Raw genomic sequence first — 25,774 nt, 5'->3', positions numbered from 1 at the left:
GAATTTTTTTCTGGTCAAACTCTAAATTAAAAAAAGTTAGGTGGCTGGTGCTGTGGCTCATGCCTGTAATCCTACCACTCTGGGAGGCTGAATTGAGAGGACTGCTTGAGCTCAGCAGTTCGAGACCCCTGAGCAAGAGTGAGACCCCTGTCTCTACAAAAAATAGAAAAATTAGCTGGGCATCATGGTCCCAGCTACCTGGGAGGCTGAGGCAGGAGGATCGCTTGAGTCCAGGAGTTTGAGGTTGCTGTGAGCTGTGATGGCATCACTGTACTCTAGACAAAACAAAACAAAAAACCCCATGTATTGTGTCAATTTTTCTTTTTTCTTACCAATCTTTATATCTTTTATTTCTCTATCTTGCCTTACCGCACTGAGTAGGACTTCCAGGAAAACTTTGAATAGAGCTAGTGATTGTTGTTTTCCTAAGCTGATGCGGCCAATGTTTAACATTTAATCACCAAGCAAGATATTAACATGTGTTTTTTTTTTGATAGACTCTTCTATTCCTAGGTTGCTAAGTTTGTTTTGTTTTGTTTTATTGATCCATCAATATGTGGCACGTGGCGCATGCCTGTAGGCAGGAGGATTGCTTAAGCCCAGGAGTTCAAGACCACCCTGGGCAATATAGTGAGGTCTTGTCCCTAAAAAAACAAAAACAAAAAATGTATAAAGATGAGAGAACTACTTCCACAGGAGGAAAGTGTGGGATAGGGATGGGAGGGGGGGAACTCGACTCTGAGCAGAATTGAACACCAGGTGATATTTGCCAGGTCACTTCCTTTTGGTACCCTTCTCATACCTTCCAGGCCACCCCTGCCTTGTCTCCAGGCTCCCAGATATGTTTCCTAGTGACTGTGAATTGTAGAGGGGGCACCTGTGCCAGTGAAACCCATGAACATAATGCTTCCCACTGGTGGTTCCAGTGCAGAGCCAGGAGGCTGGGATTCTAGTCTTGGTGAAGGAGAAAGACAGAAGACTGATGGAATTTTATTTGAAGAATAAACTTATTTAGAAAAGAAAGGTTGGTTTCTAGTTCTAGAGGGATGGGGGTTCCTAGCAGACTATTAGGATAGAGACTCAGTTACAGAAAGAGAGAGAGAGAGAGAGAAGAAAAAGGCCCAGAAAGGGGCCCCAGGAACAGGACCATATCAACACCACGTGTGGCCCAAAAGATCAGCTTAGGGTGGGATTTCTCAACCTGGGCAGTATTGCCATTTGGGGCTGGATGATTCTGTGTGTGTGTGTGCGTGCGTGTGTGTGTGTGTGTGTGTGTGTGTGTGTGTGTGTTGGGGGCTGGGGTGGGGGTCTATGCTGTGCATTGTAGGTTGTTTAGTAGCATCCCTGGCCTCTTCCCACTAGGTGTCAGCAGCACCCACCTTCAGTGGTGACAATCAAAAGTGTCCCCAGGCATTCCCTGTAGCTGGGGGGACCTCACAAGATCACCCAGTTGAGAGCCCCTCGCCTAGGACCACGTAAGCCTCTCCTGCCAGTGGTCAGGCTTGATCCTAGGAAGCATTCCAACAGTTTGAGCTGCAGCTGGGAGGGGAGGTTAAGGGTCGAGACTGGGGACATTCCAGCCACACACGCCATTCTTTTTTTATGGGCATCTTGGAATACGGCTGTTTAAAAGTTTTCCATTTCCTCCTTTTCTTTTCCTTATTTGGCGAATGTGTTGTCAGCGCCACGGGACAGGAGAGGTTGTTTTTCTGTTACTTTGGGGAGGAGAGCCTCTCCTGTTCGTTCAATCTGTGTGAACTTCCTGCAGGAAACGGCGCTCAAGGAAAGTTTTGAATAAAAGGAAGATGCTGGGTTAGCCAGTGGAAACAGGAAGTTGTTGCCGGTGTCTTACGCAGCGTAGACGACAGTAAGAGGCAGGGGAAAACGCGCTGAACAGAGGCGGGAGGAGCAGCAGAGCGCGGGCCGGGGAGAGCCGCGAGCCGGCAAGGCCGCCGCCACCGGGTGGGAGGACCTTGACCCTCCTGGCCGGGCGGGCAGGGCCGGAAGAGGGGACGGCGCCGCGCAGGGGCGGCGTCCTGTGGGCACAATGCTTCAAAGCTGTGGGCATTCGCTGATTGAACTGCCCTACAGTATCGTGTTCTGCTATTCTAAAAATACTCTCTAAATTCATACATTTCTCTCTCTCTGTGTATGATACTAAGAGCATATGCTGACATTCTAAAGTCTCCTTGAACAAACAACGGCAGAAACCAAAATGTGGCAAAATGTTAACAATTGGCGAATCAGAGAAAGGGTGGATGGCTGTTCGTTGTATTCTTCTCTTAACTCTTCTAAGTTTGAAAATTTAAAAAATTTGTGCTGTGTGGGGAGAAGTATCAATTTTTTTTTTTTTGAGACAGAGTCTTGCTTTGTTGCCCAGGCTAGAGTGAGTGCCGTGGCGTCAGCCTAGCTCACAGCAACCTCAGACTCCTGGGCTCAAGCAATCCTCCTGCCTCAGCCTCCCGAGTAGCTGGGACTACAGGCATGCGCCACCATGCCCGCCTAATTTTTTCCTCTCTCTCTCTATATATTAGTTGGCCAATTAATTTCTTTCTATTTATAGTAGAGACGGGTCTCGCTCTTGCTCGGGCTGGTTTTGAACTCCTGACCTCGAGCAATCCGCCCGCCTCGGCCTCCCAGAGTGCTAGGATTACAGGCGTGAGCCATCGCGCCCGGCCAGAAGCATCAATTTTTAGAACTATGTGATATTTAGGACGGGATCAGTCATCGCATATGTATGTTTATGGGTATGTGGCATTAGCTATGAATTTGTTCTCTGCAGTGTCATATGGTTTTGACCAATGGTCTCTTATGACAAGAGTGATTTCTCGTCATGTATTTATGTATTCTCAGGTTCTGATAAATTCAATCTGGAACTGTCAGATTTTTGCATTTGGAGTAACATTTTCTCACAAGGCAGAGGTAACTCAGTTTATAGTTTTCACTTATTCATTCATTCATGCAATAAACATTCCTTGAGTATCCACTGTGTACAGAGTGTATGCTGTTACGTAAAAATATGAATCTCAGACATTCTGCATACCTTGCACATAAAAGGCTTTAACACAAGATAGAAAATTATGGTTTTTTGCCAAGTCTTAAAGGAGGGCACCACAACTTCATCTTAGCAGGGAAATGGTATTAGGCATATTCCTGTTGCATTTATTCCACCCTGCCATGGAACAAAGCTAGGGCTGAGAGTTGGGGCTATTGGTGGGGTGGAAGTGAAGAATGCTGTATTAGTTTGCTATTGCTGCATAACCCATCAGTCAGTGGCTGGAAACAACAATTACTTATTATTGCTCTTGTGTCTGTGGGTCACTAGGGGTTTGGCTGATCTACCAAACCCCTTGGGGGGGGGGTCAGCTCTGTTTCACGCTGCTGCAGCTGAATAGAAATACATGCTTCTCCCCACAGATCTGTGGATCACGTATCTCTCAGAGAATGTTTTTCTTAGGTGATGGCAAAGGCGCAAGAAGACAAATAGAAATACATGTGGCCTTAGAAAGCCTAGTCTTGGAACTCACATACTGTCACTTTAACTCGTGTATCATTGGCCAATAGAAGTCACATGGCTAAGCCCAAAGTCATGGGGCAGGGTATGGATGCAGGTAGGGGTGAAAAACTGATGTAATCTATGACAACGCCTGTGGTTATGGCATCCTTCAAAGACCAAATTTTTAAGAGAAAAACTTTAATTTTTTCAGAGCTATTAAAATACTCTGATAAAAACTTTAAGAAAGTGCTTTATATGAAATAATGTCACTACTCATCCCTTAAATGACCCCTTTTGGCCGGGCGCGGTGGCTAATGCCTGTAATCCTAGCACTCTGGGAGGCTGAGGCAGAAGGATCGCTCAAGGACAGGAGTTCAAAACTAGCCTGAGCAAGAGCTAGACTCTGTCTCTACTAAAAATAGAAAGAAATTAATTGGACAACTAAAAATATATAGAAAAAATTAGCTGGGCATGGTGGCGCATGCCTGTAGTCCTAGCTACTCAGGAGGCTGAGGCAGATGGATTGCTTGAGCCCAGGAGTTTGAGGTTGCTGTCAGCTAGGCTGACGCCATGGCACTCTAGCCCTGGCGACAGAGTGAGACTCTTTCTCAAAAAACAAAAAACAGACCCCTTTCTTGTATTGGACAAGAAAGCATGAGGTTAAACTTAAAGTTGAGGAAGGTCAAGTACAAATGGCAATGGGAGATATGTGCCCATTTAGTTCTTCTTCTTCTTTTTTTTGAGACAAAGTCTCACTCTTGTTGTCGCCTCGGCTAGAGTGCGGTGGCATCGGCCTAGCTCACAGCAACCTCAAACTCCTGGGCTCAATTAATCCTCCTGCCTCAGTCTCCCAAGTAGCTGGGATACAGGCACGCACCACCATGCCCAGCTAATTTTTTCTATGTATTTTTAGTTGGTCAATTAATTTCTTTCTATTTTTAGTAGAAACGGGGTCTCGCTCTTGCTCAGGCTGGTCATGAACTCCTGAGCTCAAATGATCCTCCTGCCTTGGCCTCCCAGAGTGCTAGGATTACAGGCGTGAGCCACCGCGCCCGGCCCCTATTTAGTTCTTTAGGCCTCCTTGTGCTGGCTGTAGGCCGTATTTTCCCTAGATATTTTGGGTCTCCAGTTTCTTCACTCTTTCTTCTTCTTAGTGGCCACCAGCTCCCTTACAATTCCGACATCTTCATGATCTTTCTTTCTCCCCATCAAAACCTATTCTGCAGAAAGGATCTGGCAGACTCATTGACAGTGAGGCATAAGGAACTGAAAAGTATTAAAATCTAACTGCCTCCAGAAGCATTCGTATTTGAACAAGAGATAAAAGAACTAGTGGCTCTATAATGGAAGGAGTTCACACAGCACAGAGTAGGGTGGAGAAGCAAAGGAGATGGGGCACAAAGGAATTAGCCCAGTGACCTCAAAAGCACATCCCATAGCACATTTCATTTGTCCTAGACAAGTGACCTGCTTGGGTTTGTGGGCAAAGGCATAGTTGCAGCAATCACTAGGAGTAGAACTTTAGTTATATATGTAGCATAAATAATGTTAAATATACATCCTATCACATCGAATATATTTAATACATTTTTATAGTATAATGATTCTAATTCCTACTTCTAGTTACTGTCTTTGAGAAACAAGTGAACAAATATAGCAGGCGCTAGGCAGGAACTTTCTGAACTGTGTCAAGGTTAATAATAAGTAAAATGTTATAAGTAGAGACAGGACAGCGACAGCTGTGCAACATTCTTGGAAGCAAGGACTTTGATAGTGTGAAGTCGGACAGTGAGCTTGTTTGTGTTGCCTCCTCGGGTGAACAGAGAATCCTTATAATAATTATAAGGAAAACTACATTTGTTTTATAAATTACAAGTGTTTTGCACTCAAAATCTGATGTCTGCAGCTGGAAAATCAGAGGCATGTGGAACAATGTTGGAAGAAGACACAGATCAAACCTCTGAGAATGTCCTGGCTGAAATTCAGTCTTTTGAGCTGCCCATTGAAGCTACTTTAAGGTAGGGTGACTTTATATTTTATTGTCTCCTCTCTAGCGGTGATAAGGTAGTTTTCCCCACTTCTTTTTATACTACTTATAAGATAGGTAGCATAAAATAAGTAGTATAAAAAGAATTTTGAAAAACAGCTGCACTTTTATATATACGTAATCTCAAGGTTTTTTTATCCTTAGAGAAATTACAATAAATAATTAATCCACTTTTTTGCATTACGCTTTCTAACTCATTGTCACAAGGTTAAAAAATATGAATGACTTTCAAATGATCAAAAAGGACTTCATACCATCTCAAAATAAATATTCCATCTCCATTCATGTGAGGTTTCAGTTGTTTCCTATAAAATATCACTTAGTGAAAACCATCCAGAACAATCAGACATATCAATGAAACCAATTTATACTTGGGTGGATATGAGTTATAGAAAGAAAATGTAGAACGTTTATTTGTGTTGTAGCTGCACACTTGGGTATATAGTGACCGCTCAGATAACGTGTTTTTTGTTTCCATATAAGATTTAAAAATAGCTTCTTTGGTAATGTGGGTATTAATTTGCACAGTTCAAGAACAGGATTAAAATGAAAGACTATGTGTCATTGTGTTAAAAGGGCAGCTTTCAAAATTGAATTCTCTCTGCCTGTATCTGACACCTATCAGTGTGGGAACAAGATGTTAATCACTGAATGTGATAGTGACAGTCAATAAATATTTGTTAACTAATATTTGTAGATTAAGTGGAAGGATTTGTGTGTGTATGTATGTGTTTGTGTAAGTAACTATGACCTCTTTATTCTCAGAAAGGCCCCAGGGCCAAGTGCTTCGAAATCCATTACAGTTTAAAATTGAATAAATTGTTTCCAGATATTTGAATTTTATTTTGCATTAAACATAGTTTGAATCTCTTCAAAGGACTTAGGGTAGTGTTAGGGCCATGGTAAACTATTGAGATTTATTGGTTGATGCTTGGATTATTGATATGTAGGTACAGTTGCAAAGTAATCACAACTTCATTATAACTGTTTCATATATTAATACCTTCATCTTATCTGAGTATCATGAATAACCTGTGAAGAAGGGCAGATAATTTTTACCCTATTCAGTAAGTAGAAGAAACCAGAGCTATTTAGCAATGGGAAACACAATAATTTTCTCCTTACGGAACACACTTTATATTCTACCAGCACCTTCTAAAATTTGTGCATCTGCCTGGTGGCTAGGTGATCAAAGTGCTAGGAGCTAAGTGCTAGGTGCTAGGTGGCTAAGTCTAAAGGAAAACAAGAGAGGGGGTAAAAGGAGCCCAGATGTGTTTTATTTATTGTAGCCTCTGCTGCCATTGCTGCTTCAGAGCCCTTCGCCTTCAACCTCTGACCCTTTCTACCTCTACCCAGATCTCACAGCCTTGGCCAACATCTACAGGCTTTGTCTGTCCTTGTAACTATCCGCTCAGCTAGTCTTTTTCTGGTGCTGGACCTGACTGTTTCTCTTGGTTCTTGGATCTTTTTTACCTTCTCTTCTTAGGACAAATATCCCTAGTAGCAATATTGTACTTGGTCTTTCTAAGAAACAATTATTTAGATCTGGCAGCCATAGCATTCTCTCAGCATCACCCTCAAGAGCAGAGACTGCATAGATTTGTTCCCCAGGTGCTGCCTTCTGTCACCACCCAGTGGGCATGGAACGCCCACTGTTAGCTTCATGTTTGGATATGGAAATGGGGTGAGAGCACTCCTTTCCAAGGCTACTGTTAAAACACATCCATGTTATTTTGGGGGGTAGAGTGGCATCACAGAGCCCCTAACAAGCCTTTATTGGCGACAATATTGGACACAATTAGTTTTTCTAATTTCCAAGGCTGTTTCTCTAATCATTTGATTAGATGAAGACTTCTTAGACTGGCATTTGATGCCATTCTGCACATACTAATACACATCACTGATTTTCCATTATAACTGCGCTTATGGTACATATCAGCTCATGTGGCCAAATAAGAGGGTTGGAAAATAAAGACAGGACTTACATTTTGGTCAGACTAGACTCTTTACTGTATGACAATATGCCCCAAGATGTCCTTCCTCCTGGTGCTCATGGTTCCTTTCCCTTGTTATTTGTTCTTCCTTCTGCCTGCCCAGATTCAACCCATGTGACAAGGCACAGCCCCAATGCTCTTTCTCCTATGAAGCCTCTCCTGATTCCCCCAGCTAGATGTGAGCATTCCATTCTTGAAACCCCAAAGAATCCAGGACATTTATTCTGATGTACATATGTGTGCACACGCGTGTGTGTGTGTATTTTGTGTTATAACCATTTCCAAGCTGAGGGCAGGGCCTGTGTCTTCTATCTTCACATCCACTGCAGAAGTTTCCCGTGGGGCTGGCACATAGTAGCTTAGATAGATATATTTTGAACTAATTTGTATGAGCTTATGGGCTAATGGTGACCTTGTAAGGCAAAAGAAAGGAGGCAGTTCAGAAAGAATGTTGTCATTTCAGCAAAGATGAGGAGGAGACGGAAGTATTTGAAAACTATAAGCTCTAAGGGCAGAGAGGGTGGAAAAGGGATTTGGCTGGAGGCAGGCTGGCCAGCAGGGCCACAAAGGCCCTGCCATGAGGCCCTGGAATGGACAGTGAGATAAAGGTTAGGTCACTGAGACGAAGGGGCTGAGAATGCAAGAGAGAAACATTCCCTAAGAATCGAGATAGAGAGACTATTGAAGAATTCTCCTGCTTGTTTTTCCCTGTCACAGAAAAAAGGCATTGCTTTAACACACATTTTCTGCTGTCAAAATCCTAAAGTCTGTTAGCTCCCTTTCCCTGCCCATCTTGCTTTTCAGGTAGGGTATCTGAGGTGGGCTGTTCAAGCTCAGCGTTCAGATCAGGGCCAGGTGGAGTTTGCTCCTCTAACAAGACCAGCTTGGAGAGCTTAGTGACTTAGAACTCAGAGATGGTTTCTACCTTTGTCATTTAAGGGTGACTCAATAGCTCTTCTTTCACAGAGCATGCAAATCTTCCTGGCACACTCACCCCCACACATCTTGCTGTGTGTGGGGTTTTCTAAAGAAAAAAATTATTTGGATCTGGCAACCACAGCATTCTCTCAGAATCACCCTGAAGAGTGGAGACTGCATAGATCTGTCCCCCAGGTGCTGCCTGTCAGTGGGACGCCCACGGTTAGCGTCATGTCTGGGTATGGGAATGGGCTGAGAGCACTCCTTTCCAAAGGCTTCTGTTAAAACGTGAGCATGTTATTTTTTGTGGATAGAGTGGAGTCACAGAGCCCCTAAGAAGCCTTTATCTATCTGGGAGGACGGATCTCCTCTATCTGAGGAGTCGCGAGTGGGTTGTTGGGATGAGGAGTCGCTGTCACCCTGCCCAGGCTGTGTTCTTCCCACCTCCTGCCTTCGTATTTGGCTGTTCCCAGAGCAGGCTTCCCCCAGATGGTCCAGCCTGTCTCCTGCCTGACTCGTCCAGTGAGCCCTTGGGTCAGCTCCTTGAGCCTTCCTTTTGGAAGAGCAGAGAAGAATCAGATGATTCTGAGGTCCTGTGTTTGTTTTCATTTTATGTGTGAAATGGTATTAAGTCCCATAGTAGTTTTTTCTTCTTCTTTGAGCAGGGTTTCACTCTGTCATCCAGGCTGGAGTATAGTGGCACGATCATAGCTCACTGCAGCTTTGAACTCCTGGGCTCAAGTAAGGTGGGACTAGAGGCACATGCCACCATGCCTGGCTAATTGTTTTATTTTATTTTTTGTAGAGATGGGGTCTCACTGTGTTGCCCAGGCTAGTCTTGAACTCCTGGCCTCAAGTGACCCTCCTGCCTTGGCCTCCCAAAATGCTACGATTACAGGCATGAGCCACCACGCCTGATCCCATAGTATTAAGTTTCAAAGAAAGATAGTTTCCGAGGAAAGCTGAGACAGCATACTTTTCCATGGTTTATTTGCATTGCCAATGAAACATCCTTTAAAGCCATCTTGGACAGCTATAAAGTGTAAATTGGGGAATAAAATTCCAGAGTGGAAAAGTGGAGTTTGATATTAGCCTTGCAAGTGGTGACTGAACTTAAGAGAAAAGGGGAGAAATGTAAAGAAAGGCCTATTGCTAGTGCCTGTGTTGTGCTAGCGTGGCTTAGCTTTGGGCATTCAAAATCCCCTAGCTGGCAGAATATTAGTGGGCTGAAATTCACCAGCAGGTGGGGCTTGGAGTTAGTTTTGCTGTCCTAATCCTTTTGCCCCGGGCATCACTGTTTTCATCATGTTGCAATCACATGCTAATTTCCACTGGATATTCTTATTTTGTTTAGGTTTCTTGATTTTCACCCCAGTCCCTCCATTTGGCTTAGATACAAGGTGCTCCGTACCAGCTCCTCCCTCTAGGGGGCTGCCTGCCCCTGGGAGGCTTAATGGCTATCTGGAAGCATGTTACAGAAAACTGCAGCATTGGTGCCTGTTTTACTCAGCATTACCAACTTCCTTGAACAAGGATAGTCAATAAGTTTCACCTAGTATATCTATTTGATATATTGGTAATGGTTGCCTGGATCCTCATGTCAAGATAATTCTAATAAATTAGTGATGGTAGTAATGGTCTTAGGTTAGGGTAGGAGCAGTGTTCATAACATTTGTAATATTTACCACATTCACACTAGAACTTTCTGCTGCCAGGTGTCACCCATCAAACCTGCTCCCATGGATATTGACTCAGACCTGGTTGTCACCTGGGGTTCCTTATGCCTCCTTGGGTCCTGCAGATGTGTTGTTAGTGCCTTAGAACAGGTTCTGAAGTCATAGAATGTCTGAACTGACTCAGGTTCAGAAGTCACAGTGTGTTTCGTTGCTGTAACTGAGCCTACTGAGATGAGAAAAAACGGACACGTGGTAGGGCACTGCCAAGTTAGTAGGAGGTAGAGAGTGTGGAGCATGTCCAAAGAAGGACCTGCAGAGGGCTGGGAAAAATAGGAGGAAAAGGGAATTGTACGAGATGACGTACCAGAAGAAATTTTTGTAATTGTTTTATGATAACATGATTGTTTTACATTTGTATTCACAGACTCTCTCAGGCTCTTTTCCAAAAGCTGACTATGAAGTTTTATCAGGTTAAAAGCAAACAGGATATTGTATTTCTTTGACTTTAATGTTTTTAGGAATGGAGATAACGTGCTTTTAGGAAAGGACAGAAAACATTTTTTAAAAACCCAAACAAACCTAAATTGAATACAATATAAAATCTTAGGATGACATACTAAAAGAAAGAAAAAATTAACAAGTTAAATTCAGCTGTAGATATTCTAGAATATTCTTGCTACTTACATCTTTACAAATGTAAAAGTTCTACTACATTTTGTTTTATTACATATATTTATTAAGATCAAAGGTCTAAGTGTTACTCTAAGCCAGACACTTATTAGTAGTATTATTTTGGCCTTAGTTTCTGAAACTATAAAATGGGGTTTATAATAAAACCTATCCTGAATGGTTAGTGCATGTGAAGTGCTTAGCACAATGCCTGCCTGGCACATAGTAAATGCTCAATAAATATAAACAATTACTATTATTGTCCAATCTACATTTGGGATCTATAATCCAGTATAATTTAATAAACTTATACTTTAGAGTCTTGACATAAACAAGCACTCATAACAGCTGAAAATTCTAAACAGGTGGGAAATATTATGCAATTGAAAAAAATTATTTTTATTAATAATTGGCAAATAATAATTGCATATATTTATAGGATACAAAATGATGTTTTGATATCTGTTCGCACTGTAGAATGATTAATCATGCTAATTAGCTTAACCATCACCTTGAATACTTATACTTTTTTTTGCAGTGAGAACATTTAAAATCTACCCTTTTAGCCATTTTGAAATTTAATACATTATTGTTAATTACAGTCACCATTCTGTGCAATAGCTCACTGAAGCTTATTTCTTCTGTCTAACTGAAAATGTACCCTTTGCTTAACATCTCCCCTTTTCCTATCCACCCCTCTTCCCAGCCTCTGGTAACTACCATGCTACTGTCTACTTTTATGAGCTTGACTTTTGTAGATTCTACCTGTAAGTGAGATCATGTGGTATTTGTCCTTCTGTGGTTGGCTTAAAGTAATGTAAATTTTATTTTGGTTACATAATATTCAGGGGAGACAGGTATCCTCTCTTAAAATCACATTCACTAATACTTATATTTTATACTAATGCCATGTGAACTCAATCTCTAATGAGAACGGTGTAGTGTGCTACACGTTGTGGATATAGAAGATCAAGACCTAGAAATTCCTTGCTGACAGGGAGCTTGTATTTTAGCAAGGGGAGCTGGAAATATGCAAATTAAAAAGTGGCAATAAGTGCTCTAAAAAGTAACAAAACAGAGTAAGGGATTGAAGGGTCCAGGGATTTTACAGAGAGTGGCCAGGGAGTGTCAGCTATCATCATCCTTATTATTATTTCATTGCATGACATCAGTTACATTTCTAAACCTGTTTTGTCAGGAGGAGAGAAAGAAAAATAGGAAAGTGAGAGGAGAGGGAGGAAGGGCAAAGGTCAGTAAAGGAAAGTTAAGTGGGGAAAGAGGGAGGAATGGAGAGTGCGTTGAACAGGGTGACAAATAATGAAACCAATAAGGGGAAGGAGAGTAAGAGGAGAGAGAAGAGACAACAGTTTGTGTTATAAGCTGAGGGCAGGGGCGGGATGCCAAGAAAGAGAGAGAATGAAACACAGAGAAAATATTGCTCTTAATTGCTCAGTAGACATTAAAATGTTTAGTTTTGTTCCACTGTTTTGTAGTTTCCAAAAAAAAAAAAAATGTTTAGTTTTGGGATAAGCAAGCTAATGGTGCTTTCAGGACACTGTTCTGAGGGCAGGGCCAGTTTGTGGGCCCAATGTAAAATGAAAATGTAGAGCTCCTTGTACAAAAATTATTAAGAATTGCAAGATGATGATGGCAGAGTATTAAGCCAAGTGCAACTGCATAGATCTCGTACCCATGAGCCAGCCCTGTCTGAGAGCTTAACACAGAGCCTGGCATACGGCAAACATTCAATAAAAATAGTTCTTTAATGAACAAAATCCGGGGCTAATTACTTTTGAACTTCTCTGAGGACTGGTGTATATTTCAGGAAACGAATGAGTTTGTTTGGTTTCAGTTTCAAATTTCCTTCTATTGTTCTCCATGTTAAGGTCCAGATCTTTATGGAACAGCAGATTCCTGTACATGGTTTTGCAGCAGGAATCCTCCCACATGGGCTGGGCTTTGTTTATTCTCCTACACTTACAGAGTGTGGCCACTTGGGGTCACCACACTACCAAGGCAGAAGCTGGAGGAGTGGCCCAGTGATTGGATCTCTGGAATGAGTGGATAAAAGCCACGGGGAAGGGTTAATTTGTTAGAGTATAAGGACTGCCTGTACTTTACATTTTGATACAGTTTCACAATTATATAACAAAATCTCTAAAATTCTTTAAGAAACATCTGAATGATACTAGCAACATCTTGAGAAGACCAAAGTAGGGTTCCCAGGGGTGGGGAGGAGAATCTTTTTGTAGAGATGTATCCTACCTCATAAAACATGCTTTTACAACATTAAGCTGAACGTGAGAAGTGGTTGCATGTGGAGCATTCATTTAACAAATTTTAATTGACCACATACTATATCCAAGGCTCTGGGCTGGACAGTGAACAATACAGACATTGTCTCTGTGCTTGACTTAGGAGCAGTGTCTAGGAATGCAGAGAGACTCAGTGATTTGCTTCCCACCATAATATGTGCATCAAAGGATGGATGAACACTTCCCCGGGGACAACGAAGAGGCACTTGCCTTCTAAGACAAGATCCAGAAGGCTCACTAAAGTGGGTCTGGAACCAAGTCTAACCCAAAGACATGTTCCTATTTCCTTCTCTATAACAGTAGGGAACAAATTTTAGGGAGTTTCCACCCATTGAGCATGCAGAAAACTCTCATATGCAATAGGGCTATTTCATTAACGATTAGAAAAAAGAACATTATGTGTCTGGTTTTAATTTTTATTTTATCAAAGAGGAAGATTAATGCTGGGCTATCTGGTTTACTAACAAATGTCTGATAATCCTAGCCTCCAACGCTAATGTGGATTGAGCTCTGGGCTAAACATTATACATACATTATCTTCTTTAATCCTCACACAATTTGGTGAGCTAGGAACACTTATTGTACCTAGTTCACACATGGAGAAACCAAGGCTTAGACAAGTTTAAGTAACTCCCCAGGGCCCAATATCTAGTAAGAGATGAGTTGGAGGCTGGGCATGGTGGCTCATACCTGTAATCCTAACATTCTGGAAGGCCAAGGTGGGAGAATCACTTGAGGCCAGGAGTTGAAGACCAGCTTGAACAAGAATGAAACCTCCGTCTCTACAAAAAATAGAAAAATTAGCTGGGTGTGGTGACTTGGGCATGTAGTCCCAGCTCCTCAGGAAGCTGGGGCAAGAGGAATGCTCAAGCCCAGGAGTTTGAGGCTGCAGTGAGCTATGATGACACCACTGCACTCTAGCCCAGGCAACAGAGCAAGACCCTGTCTCAAAAAAAAAAAAAAAAAAAAAAAAAAAGAGATGAGTTGGAATTTGAACCCAAGTAGTTAAATACCAGACCAGGTCAGCTGTACTCTACAGCCTCATTCTGAGGGAGGAGCTTTCCCAAGATAGGTTATTAGACTGTAGACAAATGGCTCAAAGTATAAGTTGTCAATGACTATGAGTTTATTTACAAGTTAAATTCTTACTTTACTGGTTAGTTTTATACTGGACAGAGAATGCATCTCCTGCCCTGCCCATCTTCCTAGCATGTCTTCCTCTTCTAGGAGTCCTGAAAACTTTGGTTGGATCTCTGGAAGTTAATACCCACTGCCAAAAAATAACAACATGCATTAGCAATCTGCCTATGTGTACCCTACAATCCCTTCAGCTTCCTCAGACCAGACTAATTCAGTCATTTATCCCTTGGGTAGGCTTTTTTCCCACATTTATATATTTGCTATATCTATGACTATGATTAAAATCTACAGAGTTAGTTATTTAGGACACTTAGCTTTAAATTCTTAGCAAAAACCTCCAGGCACTAACGGAACTTTCAGAAGTCTCAGAGGGAAGCAGCAGAAGCTGTTTCAGAAGGAGAAGTGGTCAATGGACTTCCTTCCATGTTGACTTGGACTCCGGGGAAGATACCGTTGCTTATGTTGAGGTAATCTTTATGGGCAAGTGCTGAAACAGGCCTGGCGTAAACAGTGTCTAAGCAGGGCTGGCTTTCCAGACCAGGGGCATTTGGAGCTCTGTTTGGATAAGTGGTGTCAAGATTGGTGAAAAAATAGGGAAAGGTCTGGGTAAGGGATACTCAGCAAAGGATTGCCCCAGCAAGAGTCATTTGTTAAACAGGAAGCTGGCCTGTGTCAAATGCCCTGCTTTCCTTGTCTTCCTTTGTTCTTTAGAACAATGAATTCTGATTATGTATTAATACATCAACTGAGCTAAGATAGTCCTCCATTTCCTATAGAGAAAAACTAGCTTTTCACTCTCTTTGTAGGAGGGGCTAAAATTTGTCCTCGTTTTTTAATGTTTTGGTTTAAGCTTCAATTTTCAAAAGGTTTATTTTCCACTCTCAAGAGCTGATCCTGCAATTAGGGTGTGCTAACACCAGGTGTTGGTGTCTCAGTCATCGAAGAGGCAGTCAGCCAAGGAAAAAGTTCAGGTTTTTACTAATCAATAAAAAATAATTGATATGAAATCTCTGTACAAAGAGATTTGGCTTGATCCAAGAATAAATTTTTAAATAACCAGAGGAATAAATGAAGTTTATATCCTTTGATGAAAGTCCATAAATACTGTTTCTTACATTGGAGCTCTTGATAAAAGCCAGCATCAGGGAATTTCAGGTAACATTATCTGTTAGTGCTGTAGGTTTCTATTATGGCAACTGAATATAACCACATTAATAGACATTATATTTAATGTCAATATATAAAGAGCAAGTTTGAAGAAACTAAGTTTTTACAATTTGATATTTTGATATTATACAATTTTATATCAATCAAACTCCTACTTTCTGCTCAGAACTGTTTGTAATGCTCCTTTCTAACTCATCCTGAACTCTTTCCAATAGTTTCAGAGCTTCAACACTACTTGGTTTCAAAACCCCTCTAGCTTTCTCTCAGGTATATGTAGAACTCTATGAGGAACTATAGGAATTAAAATTAAAAGAAGAAATCATCTGAACTCAAGGACCTTAACATGGTGTGACAATGCTGGTGGAGTTGGGAAGAGATTTTCTGTACCTGCATATTCATGCAGCACAAGGAAGTGGGATTACCCAGAGGAGGTACCATCAAGGCAGTGGAGACAAGGGGTGAGGTTATGATGACTTCACACTGGCTTGTAATGGGGTTTCATGGAGTAATGAAGAGATTCCTTTATCTTTCAAGCCAGTATTCACTGAGGTTCCGTGGGGACCAAGTGTACAAAACAAACAAAACCCACAAATGAATGAAAATGAACCAATCAAAACAAGGGCAAACTATTGGGGGAGTGAATAAATGTACTAAATCGAACCGGTAGTCACTATAGAAGGTTGTAATTAGTTAAGGGGATCTTTATGAAGGCAGTAAATTTTGAGTTGAATTTTCCAAGGAGGAGAGAGATTCCAGATTACTAACGAGGGCATTAGTAATGTTTATAGGGCTGTTACTAACTGTGACAGGCAGAATAAAGACCCCTCAAAGATGCTCATATTCTAATCCCTGGAACCTGTGATGATGTTACTTTACATAACAAAAAGATGTGATTAAGGTTAAGGACCTTGAGATGGAAGATTATTGTGGATTAAATAGTTGGGTTCAATTTAATCACATAGGTCCTTAAGAGCAGAGAATCTTTTCCAGCCTAGGTCAGTCAGAAGAAGATGTGACTCCATAAGAACGGTTACAGAGATGTAATGTTGCTAGCTTTGAAGATGGAGGAAGGAGGCCACAAGCCAAGGAATGTGGGTGGTCTCTAGAAGCTGGAAAAGGCAAGGAAACAAGTTCTCCTCTAGAATCTTTGGAAAGGAACACAGTTGTGCTGACACCTTGATTTTAGCCCAGTGAGACCTGTGGCAGACTTCTAACCTTCAGAACTGTGAGATAATACATTTGGGTCATTCTAACCTATCAAATGTGTGATAATTTGTTACAACAAGAAAAGAAAACTAGTACAATATGGGCCTGGGATGGCAATATGAGGTAGACACTACTATTGTCATTTACAAATGGGGAACTGACATATAAAGAGATTAGGTTCTTGCCCAGTGTCACACAGCTATGAAGTGACATTAATCTAAGAATTAATGTTTTCAGACATCTGACTTCAGAGCTTATGCTCTTAACTGTTACACCATATCACCTTCCAGGATTCTGTAGGGAGGAAAATAGAGGTAGAATTCTAGTAAAAGCTTTGTGAAGGGGGATGAGTTGTGCAGCTGGGTAGTAAAGATGTTGGTTGGCTTGAAGGGAAGCTCAAAGCCTGGGGTTAATGGAGAATAGAAAATCCTCATCCCTCATGCTGGATTTGTACTGTGTTCCTGATTAATCTTACCCAGCTGCTGCTTTGATCATGACAAACTGGTTTACTCAGCGTCCCACAAACATATCATTAAGCAGGACTCTTTTCTACACTGGTACCTTTGTCCAAGCCACCCCTTTTTCTCTCTTTCCCACCTCTCTGCTGCCGACCCATTTCAAGAGCTCTCACCTCTCCTCAGCCTAGCTACTGGGACTCTTGGGTTCAAGGCCTTTGGCATGAAATCACACACTGCCTTGGGCCTCTTTTGTATCGTTGCCATCAAGTGTTTTGACTTCTTGTCATTTAATTTTTCTGGCGTTTTTATAATTTAGTTCCAAGTTGACTGCCCTCTGTGAACTTCCTGAGGGCAGGGACATGACTCCACCTAGAAGTGGTTGTCATGGTCATCCAGGATCTTTGTTCGTTCCTGAAATAAATCTTACTATCACACAGTTTTGCTTTTCTTGAGTGCATACTTTCCTTTCCCTGACTTCCCACCATCCAGAGTCTATCAGGCTCCTTGGGAAACGTTCCTGTAGTTTTTATTACAGATTAAGGCTGATTATTTAATTGTTCACCTTCCTCATTACTATGGTATCCCCAGCGCGGAGCAGAGGGTCTGGGACACAGAATAGAAGAATATATATGTTAAAGCCAAAAGGCCAGTAGGCGCTAGTCCATGGGGAGAGCAGGCGGCCACTCGGGTCCCAGCCACCGCCAGCAGTACCTGCCCCTCCGGCAGGTGCAGGAACCGGCTCGCGCGCTCGCGAGCCTCCGCCCCAGCGTCCCGCGCGGCCCCGCGCCGTCGTTCCGCGCGCCCCGCCCCGCCCCGCCCCTTCCCGCTCGCGCCACCTGAGGCTCGCCGCCGACCGTCGCGCGGCCACGCGCCTCGCCGGCCCCTCAGCTTCCAGCCAAGATGGCGGAGAGCAGCGAGGGTCTGGGCACCGTCCCGGAGCACGAGCGGATCTTGCAGGAGATCCAGAGCACCGACACCGCCTGCGTGGGGCCCACCCTCCGGTAAAGCTGTCATTCCCTCGGGATTTCGGGCCGCCCCTGCCGGCCGCTCCTCAGGAGCAGGGCGGGGCGTCCGCCGCCGGCCGCGCGCGGAGCAGCCCGACAGGTGGTGCGCGCGGGGGCGGGCGAGGGCGCTCGCGGGCGGCGGGACCTGGACTGGGCCCGGGCGGGGCAGGGAGGGCAGCTGCACCTGTTGGCGTAGCCCGCCTCAGCCTGGGAGCTGTCACCGCGCCCCTGGTGGGTGTGGCCGCCGCAGCGTCTCTGACCCCGGGAGCCGGGGCGCGGCCCCGCGTTCGCCGCCCAGCATCCCAGGGGCCGAGGACACGCCTCAGGCCTGCCGGGGTTGAGCCTGTGGCGGGGCTGTGGGCTGCTGGGCGGGCCCGCCTGGGGCGAAGGTTAACTGCCGGCGCGCGGCGTGAGCGACGTGCTGGGTCGCGCGCGAGTGGGAACCCTGGCGCGCTGGCCGCCGTGGGCGTGGGAGAGTTGAAATTGAGCGGGAGACGCCGGCACCGTGCACCCGCGCGCGCCCAGAGTGGGCGACGAGGGAGCGTGGGCTGGAGGGGAGGAGCCGCTGCTCAGGAACACGCGGGTGTGGCCGTGCGCTCACCGGATAAGCCTCTCTGGAGATGGGAAAGCTTTCACTTATTTACGAGCATGTCATTAATTTTGCATTAATTTTTCCACTTATTTTAAAACGGATCCCTACCCCATTCCCTTTAAGAATAGTACTAGGTGATAAATATTCTATGCCAGACCGAATACCTGCTGTCCTAATAGAATGTTAGCCAGGCCCTGTTCTGAGCCGTTAGATTAGGTTGGGCACTCTGTTCAAGAATAAGCTCCTTTTAAATATAAGGTTTCATCTTGTGCAGTGATGGTAATGATAAGTGAAATTATGATTCACCTGGGGAACTTGAGACTGATCAGTGCTTTACCATTGATAGTTCTTCAGGACAGACTTCCTAGAAATGGAGCTCTGTATGGTTTGTGGACCTGTGGATGCAGTGTAAAGTGAAGCCAGTTTCAAGTTATGTAAATCCACCTTGTCGTGAGAGTTAGGAGGCCTGGATTCTTGTTTTGCTCTAGTCCTGCCACTGGTGAAGTATGCAGTCAGGGGCAAAAATCATTTAGCCTCTCTGGATCTCGGTTTCCTTATTTGTAGAATGGGAAGGGGAGTGTTTAGGTGCCCAGAAAACTCGGAACATTAGGGACCTTGCCTATTTGTTCACTTCTATATTCCTAACACCAAGCATATGGTAGGCATGTTATGAATTTTTGTCACATAAAGTTCCTGCTATACTATGATAATGCATACTTAGTGTATTTCCTTAATTTTCCAACATAATTCTTTTACTAAAACTCTATATGTTTGGTAATAAAAGTAGAAACCAGATTGAAAGGAAGCTTTGTTTTACTAACTGCATCTTGAAACTGAAAGAGTATAGTATGTGGAATGTTAATAGAGTAGTCCATTTTTGAAATAGTATTTATGAAGGCGATGCTTCATCTTGGGAAAATGTGCTAGGCAGTATCCTTAAAAAGATGAAATTAAAGAAAAATTTGAAACATATTGACAGACTTGGGACCCTCACAAACAGAATGTGTGTATTCATGGTGTTATTCTGTGTTCTTTTGCTGGGCAGTTGTGTCAACTGCTCACTTTGTTGGAACCCACTCTTTAGCAAACTCTAGTGACTCATACTTATCCTAAATATACACTTGTCATGTCTCATTTACAAGCAGACTCTTTTTATACACACATAGAAGGCACTGGTAGCAGTCTTTTCTCTTGAACAATTTTTAAGCTACTACTATTTTTTCCATAAATTTTTTAGGTTTCACCGAGTGAAGTGTTAATATTACATTTTTAAAGACCTTTTATTATGGACAAATTTAAATATTTACATTTAAATTTGTGTAAATAGTGTAATGAACAACCATGAACTGTCATCTAGCTTCAGTTCAATCCCTGGCCAGTCTTGTTTGATCTTTTCCCAAATCTGCTCTCCCTCACCCTGGAATATTTTGAAGCAAATCCAAGACATCAATTCATTCATACATATTTGAATATTGACATTAATTTTTGTTATTTCCTGATTATCTTTTAGTTGGCCTGTAAACTGAAATTATTATTTTATTTATATTATTTTTCTCAGTAGCAGAATTTTTCAGCCTGACCTTTTCCTGGGAAGCATGTAATATACTTTCCACAGGGCCTGGCATATAATATGGTTCTTTGATTACACTGAGATTAAATTAGAAATCAATAATAAAAAACTATCTGGAAAATTCCCAGATATTTGACACTGAATAACACACTTCTAAATAACTCATAGGTCAAAGAAGAAATCAAAAGAAGAAGTTAGAAAGTATTTTGAACTGAATAAAATGAAAACACAACATACCATTTGTGGGATGCAGCTAAAGCAATACTTAGAAATTTATAGCACTAAACACCTCTACTAAAAAGAATGGCTTCAGCTTCTAACTTAAACTAGAAAAGGAAGAGCAAATGAAACTCAGAAGAGTGGAATAAAGGAGATATATAAAGGCCAGAGTGGCATTCTATGAAATAGAAAATCGAAAAACAGAAAAGTCAATGAAACCAAAAACTGCTTCTTTGAGATCGGTAAAATTGATAAACCTCTAGGGGTAAAAACGGAGAAGAAACAAATTACTAATAACAGGAATGAAAGAGGTAACATGACTACAAATTCTACGGATATTCAAAAAGATAAAGAAATACTATGAACAACTTCATACCAGAACCTTTGACAAATTAACAGAAAAATACAAACTATCAAAGCTCAGTTAAGAAGAAATAGATAACTGAATAGTTCTTTATCAATTAAAGAAATGGAATTTGGTGTTAAAATCCTCCTCCAAAAGGAAACTCTAGGTCCAGATGGCTTTACTGGTGAATTTTACAACATTTAAGGAAGAATTAATGCCAATTCTACAAAGACTCTTCTGGAAAATTGAAGAGGAGGGAGTATTTCCCAACTTCTTTGAAGTCAACATTAACCTGGTACCAAAATTAAGCAAAGACATTACTAGAAAAGGAAACTATAGATTAATATTCCTCATAAACAGATTTAAACACTTTAAGCAAATTTTAGGGAATTAAATCCATCTATATGGATTTGAATATAAAAGTATATATATTCTAATATATAGGTATAAAGAATGATACATTATCAAGTGGGATTTATTTCAAGAAAGCATGATGGCATAACATTTAAAAAATCAATGTCACATTGTTCACCATATTAAACTAAAAAAGAAAGACTGTATGATCATCTCAACAGATGCAGAGAAAACATGGACAAAATCTAACATTCATTCCTTTTTTTTTTTTTTTTTGAGGCAGAGTCTCACTTTGTTGCCCAGGCTAGAGTGAGCACGGGGGCGTCAGCCTAGCTCACAGCAACCTCAAACTCTCTTTCTATTTATTGTAGAGATGTGGTCTCGCTTTTGCTCAGGCTGGTTTTGAACTCCTGACCTCCAGCAGTCCGCCCGCCTCAGCCTCCCAGAGTGCTAGGATTACAGGCATGAGCCACCACGCCCGGCCTAACATTTATTCCTGATTTTAAAACCCTTAGAAACTAGGAATGGAAATTCTTCAGCTTGAAAAAGACAATTTATGAAAAATCTATAGCTAACATTTTACCTCCATTTATAACAGTCTTTCCTTGAGAGAGAGAGAGAGAGAGAGGGAGAGAGAGAGAGAGAGAGTGTGTTGGGGGGGCATAACCCCAGGCAACACTGTGTGGAGTGCCTCTCACCTGTAGGTCTGTAGACAAGGTGTAGCTGTGAGATCCTAGAAGCTGGGAGATGAGTGCACCACTAGTTTCAGAGTTCTATGTACCTCAGCAGCTAGAACACATCCAACCACATTATGCTTAATGAATGTCAGCGGAATAAGTGACATAGCTTTTTCATTTATCTTTCTATTTTGCATTTCTTCTTGGCTTAATGATTTTTCCAGCAAATTAAAGCCCCTGATCTTCCCAATCTTGGTTTTTGTCAACTAAAAAAATTAACAAGGTTTATACTTTGGAAAAAGGAGTTTTATTTCTCATAAAGGGTGGCAACCTGCTGGGTGGCCATTCCAACTGGCTGGGAAGCAGAGCCCCAGTCAGAAGCCAAGCACATGTGCTTCAAAGAAGAGACAAAAGGGAACAGGATTTTATATTGAGTGGAGTGGTCAAATATACATATTCAACAAGCTATAGGAGGAGTCATGAATAGTTATGAAGGGAAATATTATGCATGTAATTCCACTTTACCTCTTCTATCCCATCATGGCTGGGAACTCAGTTTTAAGATGTTTCTGGGGTCCCCTTGGTCAAAAGGGGTCTGTTCAGTTAGCAGAGGACTTAGAATTTTATTTTTAGCTCACATATTTTATTTCTAAAATTTCTAAAATAACATTTTCTGTTTTAGTAATTTCTAAGTGTGAAGTTCTGTGGCATTAAGTACATTTACTTTGTTCTGCATCCGTCACCACCATCTACTTCCAGAACCTTTTTGTCTTCCCAAACTGAAAATCTTTACCCACTAAACACTAACTCTCTATTCCTCCTTTCTCACCAACCCTTGGCAACCACCATTTTACTTTCTGTCTCTATTAATAGCAGTATTTTAGATACTTCATAGAAGTGAAATCATATATTTGTCTTTTTGTGACTGACTTATTTCACTTAACGTAATTTCCTCAGTGTTTATCCACATTGTAGCATGGGTCATGCTTTTCTTCCTTTTTAGGGATGAATGATAGTCTATCATATGTATATACTACATTTTGTTTATACGTCATTCATCAAAGTACATTTCTGTTGCTTCTACCTTTTGGCTATTGTGAATAATGCTGCTACGAACATGGGTGTACAAATATCTGTTCAAGAGATGTAGTGGTTTTTGAAGCTGGTCTCTGAGGTTTTTTTCTGACCACAGGAGGGCTCTTCACTTTTTCTTTCCCTGGTTTTCTTGGGTAAACTTGCTGACTTATGGTTTATCTTCTTGATTTCAACGGAGCTACCAGTCTCCTCTCAGTTGCTTACTACCAACATCTTCATTGTTTTCCAGAGCATCCTTATGTTTGAACTTCCCCACACTCTGTTCTAAATAAAATCAGTTTCTTTGGGGAGAGCTTTGGAGCCCTTTGTATCTATCTTCTGCTTCTCTCCCAGGTATCATCTTTGAGTCACTGCTCCATATCTGGGGACCTAGACAGTAGCTTCCTTCTCTTGGAGTGACACCCTTGCTTTAAGAGCATGGTTCTGGGTGGGGTGCTAATCTGTGGTCTTGGCTTGCCTTTTACAGTGCAGAGCCTCTGTCCTATAAGTGAGCCAAAGTGAGTGAAATTGGGTCCCCAGTATTCATGGTTGTCTGTGGTGGAGCCTCTGTTCTAAAACATCCTTGTGAGGCTTGGTGGATGAACGGGGACTGGTTGGAAGAAAGGAGCCTTCATTCATCCTCTTAGCCATTCTCACCTCTGTTTTAGCTTGTGCAACAGAAAGCTGGGGTAGGGGTAAGAAATGCTGAATGCTTGCTCTTTGTTTGGCCCTTGACTAAAACGTAGGGGGAGGGGGAGAGGGAGCCCTATCTTAGCTACACCCAACCATGATGGCGCTTCGTCTTGCTGAGTTGGGAGTTGGGGAAAGGAAGGTGTGGGTCATGGCTCAAGGTCTTCAAACTCTTATTGTTCTTATCAAGTATTTAGCAGATTTTCTTGAATATATGTTTCTTGGTCGTGAAGAGGGAAGCAGCTCAAGGAGAAGGGTAGGGAGGCCAGTTCTGGAAGCAGAGCTCCACCCTGGGGCTGGTTCCTTTGCAGCCATTTTCTGTCCAACTAAACAGCCGATGGAGATGGGAGCCAACCAGGGCTGCGTTGGAGGTTGAAATAGAACGAAGATTGGATGCCTTTTTATACAGGTGTTCTTGAGCACCACTGACAACACAGTTCTGATGGTATTTCATGATAATGGATGGTGATGATTCTATGACAGGTGCTTCTCAGCTAGGAATCTCTGCAGACTATATTGGAGGAAGTCATTATGTTATACAGCCTCATGATGATACTGAGGACAGCATGAATGATGATGAAGACACAAATGATTCAAAAGAAAGTTTCAGAGAACAAGGTATGTATCTTCCAACTGCAAATGTGACTAGGACAATGAAAAATGTCATATCTCAAATGGGAAAAATTGCAAAAGATGCCAAAGAATGTGTTCAAGAATGTGTGAGTTCATCAGCTTTACATCTGAAGCAAGTGAAAGATTCCATCAAGAGAAATGGAAAACAATCAGTGGAGAGGATAGTCTCTTTGCCTTGCCTACCTTACTTAGGCTTTGACAGTTATGTGGAAACCCTGAAATTATACCTTCAGAAATTCAGAGAGGCAATGAAAGGAGAGAAGGGAAGTGGTGGAGCAGTCACAGCTACAGATGGATTAAGTGAAGAGCTCACAGAGGAGGCATTTACTAACCATTTACCAGCTGGCTTAATAAGCACAGATGGTCAACAACAAAATGTTATGGTTTATACAACATCACATCAACAGATTTCTGGTGTTCAACAAATTCACTTTTCATGATCTGAAGAAATGATGGAATGGAAAGTATAGAGAAGTGAGAGTCTGTATGATTCTGGAACAGAGACATCAGAAGGAAATGATTGGTGAAAATATGTCTCTTTGTACATTAATAGATGTAATTTCGCTTCCTGATGCATGACTAATTGAGGTGTTAATTCTGACTTGGGAATCTTTTTCATGAATGATTTTAAAGAAAAATTTGGATTTTAAAGGTATTAAAATATTTTTGTTTTGTATGAGAGTTTGTTGCACTGTATGACTCCTGTATTCATTGTATATTGCAATTTATTACACTGTCAGAGATGTGTAGACAGTTTCTTATTTTCATAGTGAATCATGTTACTTTTGTAATTCAAGTAAGCAGCTGGGTTAATTCATGATGTTTGCCCTTTTAATAAACTATAAAAGTAGAGTTCATTTTGAATGCAGGTTGCCTTTGTTATAAATTTGAGTTTGTCTTGGTTATAAATCTTGCATGAAAACCTAACTAGTTTTTATTAATAGTATTTGATGTATTTATTAAAAATTTTTTGATAAAACATTCATAGCTTAAGCAGCACCATTTAAAAAAATATAATTGAATAAGTGTGAATGCAGAAGCAAATATTGTCTACCCTATTAAACTTGGTGCCCATTAACAGTGTTTATACTGTCCATTGTGCCTGTTAATGTAGTTTTGTTTATTGGAGCTTTTGTTAAGACTAGATTTGTTTTTGAGTTACATTGTTATGAGTGTTGGAATTCATTTAAGTTTACCATAGTCCCAGTGCTCTTGAAATGGTGCTGCTTTCATTTGGTATATGATTTTTTCAAAGTGTATCTTCAAGTACTATTGTATCCTCTTTCAGAAGAGAAATTTTATAGTCTGATGGTAAATATCTTCATTTTACTTTTTTAATTGAAAAGTCAAGTTTCCTATCATACTATAGGAACCAAGAAACCATCAGACATTATTTTGTGTCAGACCTTTGGCATGGGTGAGTGAATGAGATGCAGGACAGAGTGAGTGCTTTGAACGGGGTGAAATAGAATCCTCTGACTCCTAGTGTGCTGCCTTAATCTTCTAAAGAAACTAAGCTTAGATAATGT

At 41.7% G+C, this 25,774-nt stretch overlaps 1 protein-coding gene and 1 pseudogene across 5 annotated transcripts in view; both read left to right on the top strand.

The window, feature by feature from the left end:
- The first annotated feature begins 1,716 nt into the window (after positions 1-1,716).
- EXOC6 (exocyst complex component 6) overlaps positions 1,717-25,774 on the top strand; it is a 198,179-nt gene continuing 174,121 nt past the window's right edge. Inside the window, exon 1 of one of the 5 annotated variants that reach the window (XM_076009975.1) lies at positions 1,717-1,867. Coding sequence is in view for 2 of the 5 variants with exons in the window: in XM_012766004.2 (XP_012621458.1) it covers positions 17,987-18,087 (101 nt within the window). In the remaining 3 variants the exon portion in view is untranslated. Of the gene's footprint in view, positions 1,868-5,402; positions 5,515-17,941; positions 18,191-24,142; positions 24,231-25,774 lie in introns of those variants that run through there. The other 4 variants (XM_012766013.2, XM_012766004.2, XM_076009973.1 and 1 more) reach the window with 4 other exon arrangements.
- LOC142875525 (nuclear transcription factor Y subunit beta pseudogene) lies at positions 18,231-24,691 on the top strand (annotated as a pseudogene).

Source organism: Microcebus murinus, chromosome 14, assembly GCF_040939455.1.
Source record: "Microcebus murinus isolate Inina chromosome 14, M.murinus_Inina_mat1.0, whole genome shotgun sequence".
NCBI lineage: Eukaryota > Metazoa > Chordata > Mammalia > Primates > Cheirogaleidae > Microcebus > Microcebus murinus.
The sequence above is the reverse complement of the archived record's forward strand: the minus strand, read 5'-3'. Positions and strand labels throughout refer to the sequence as shown.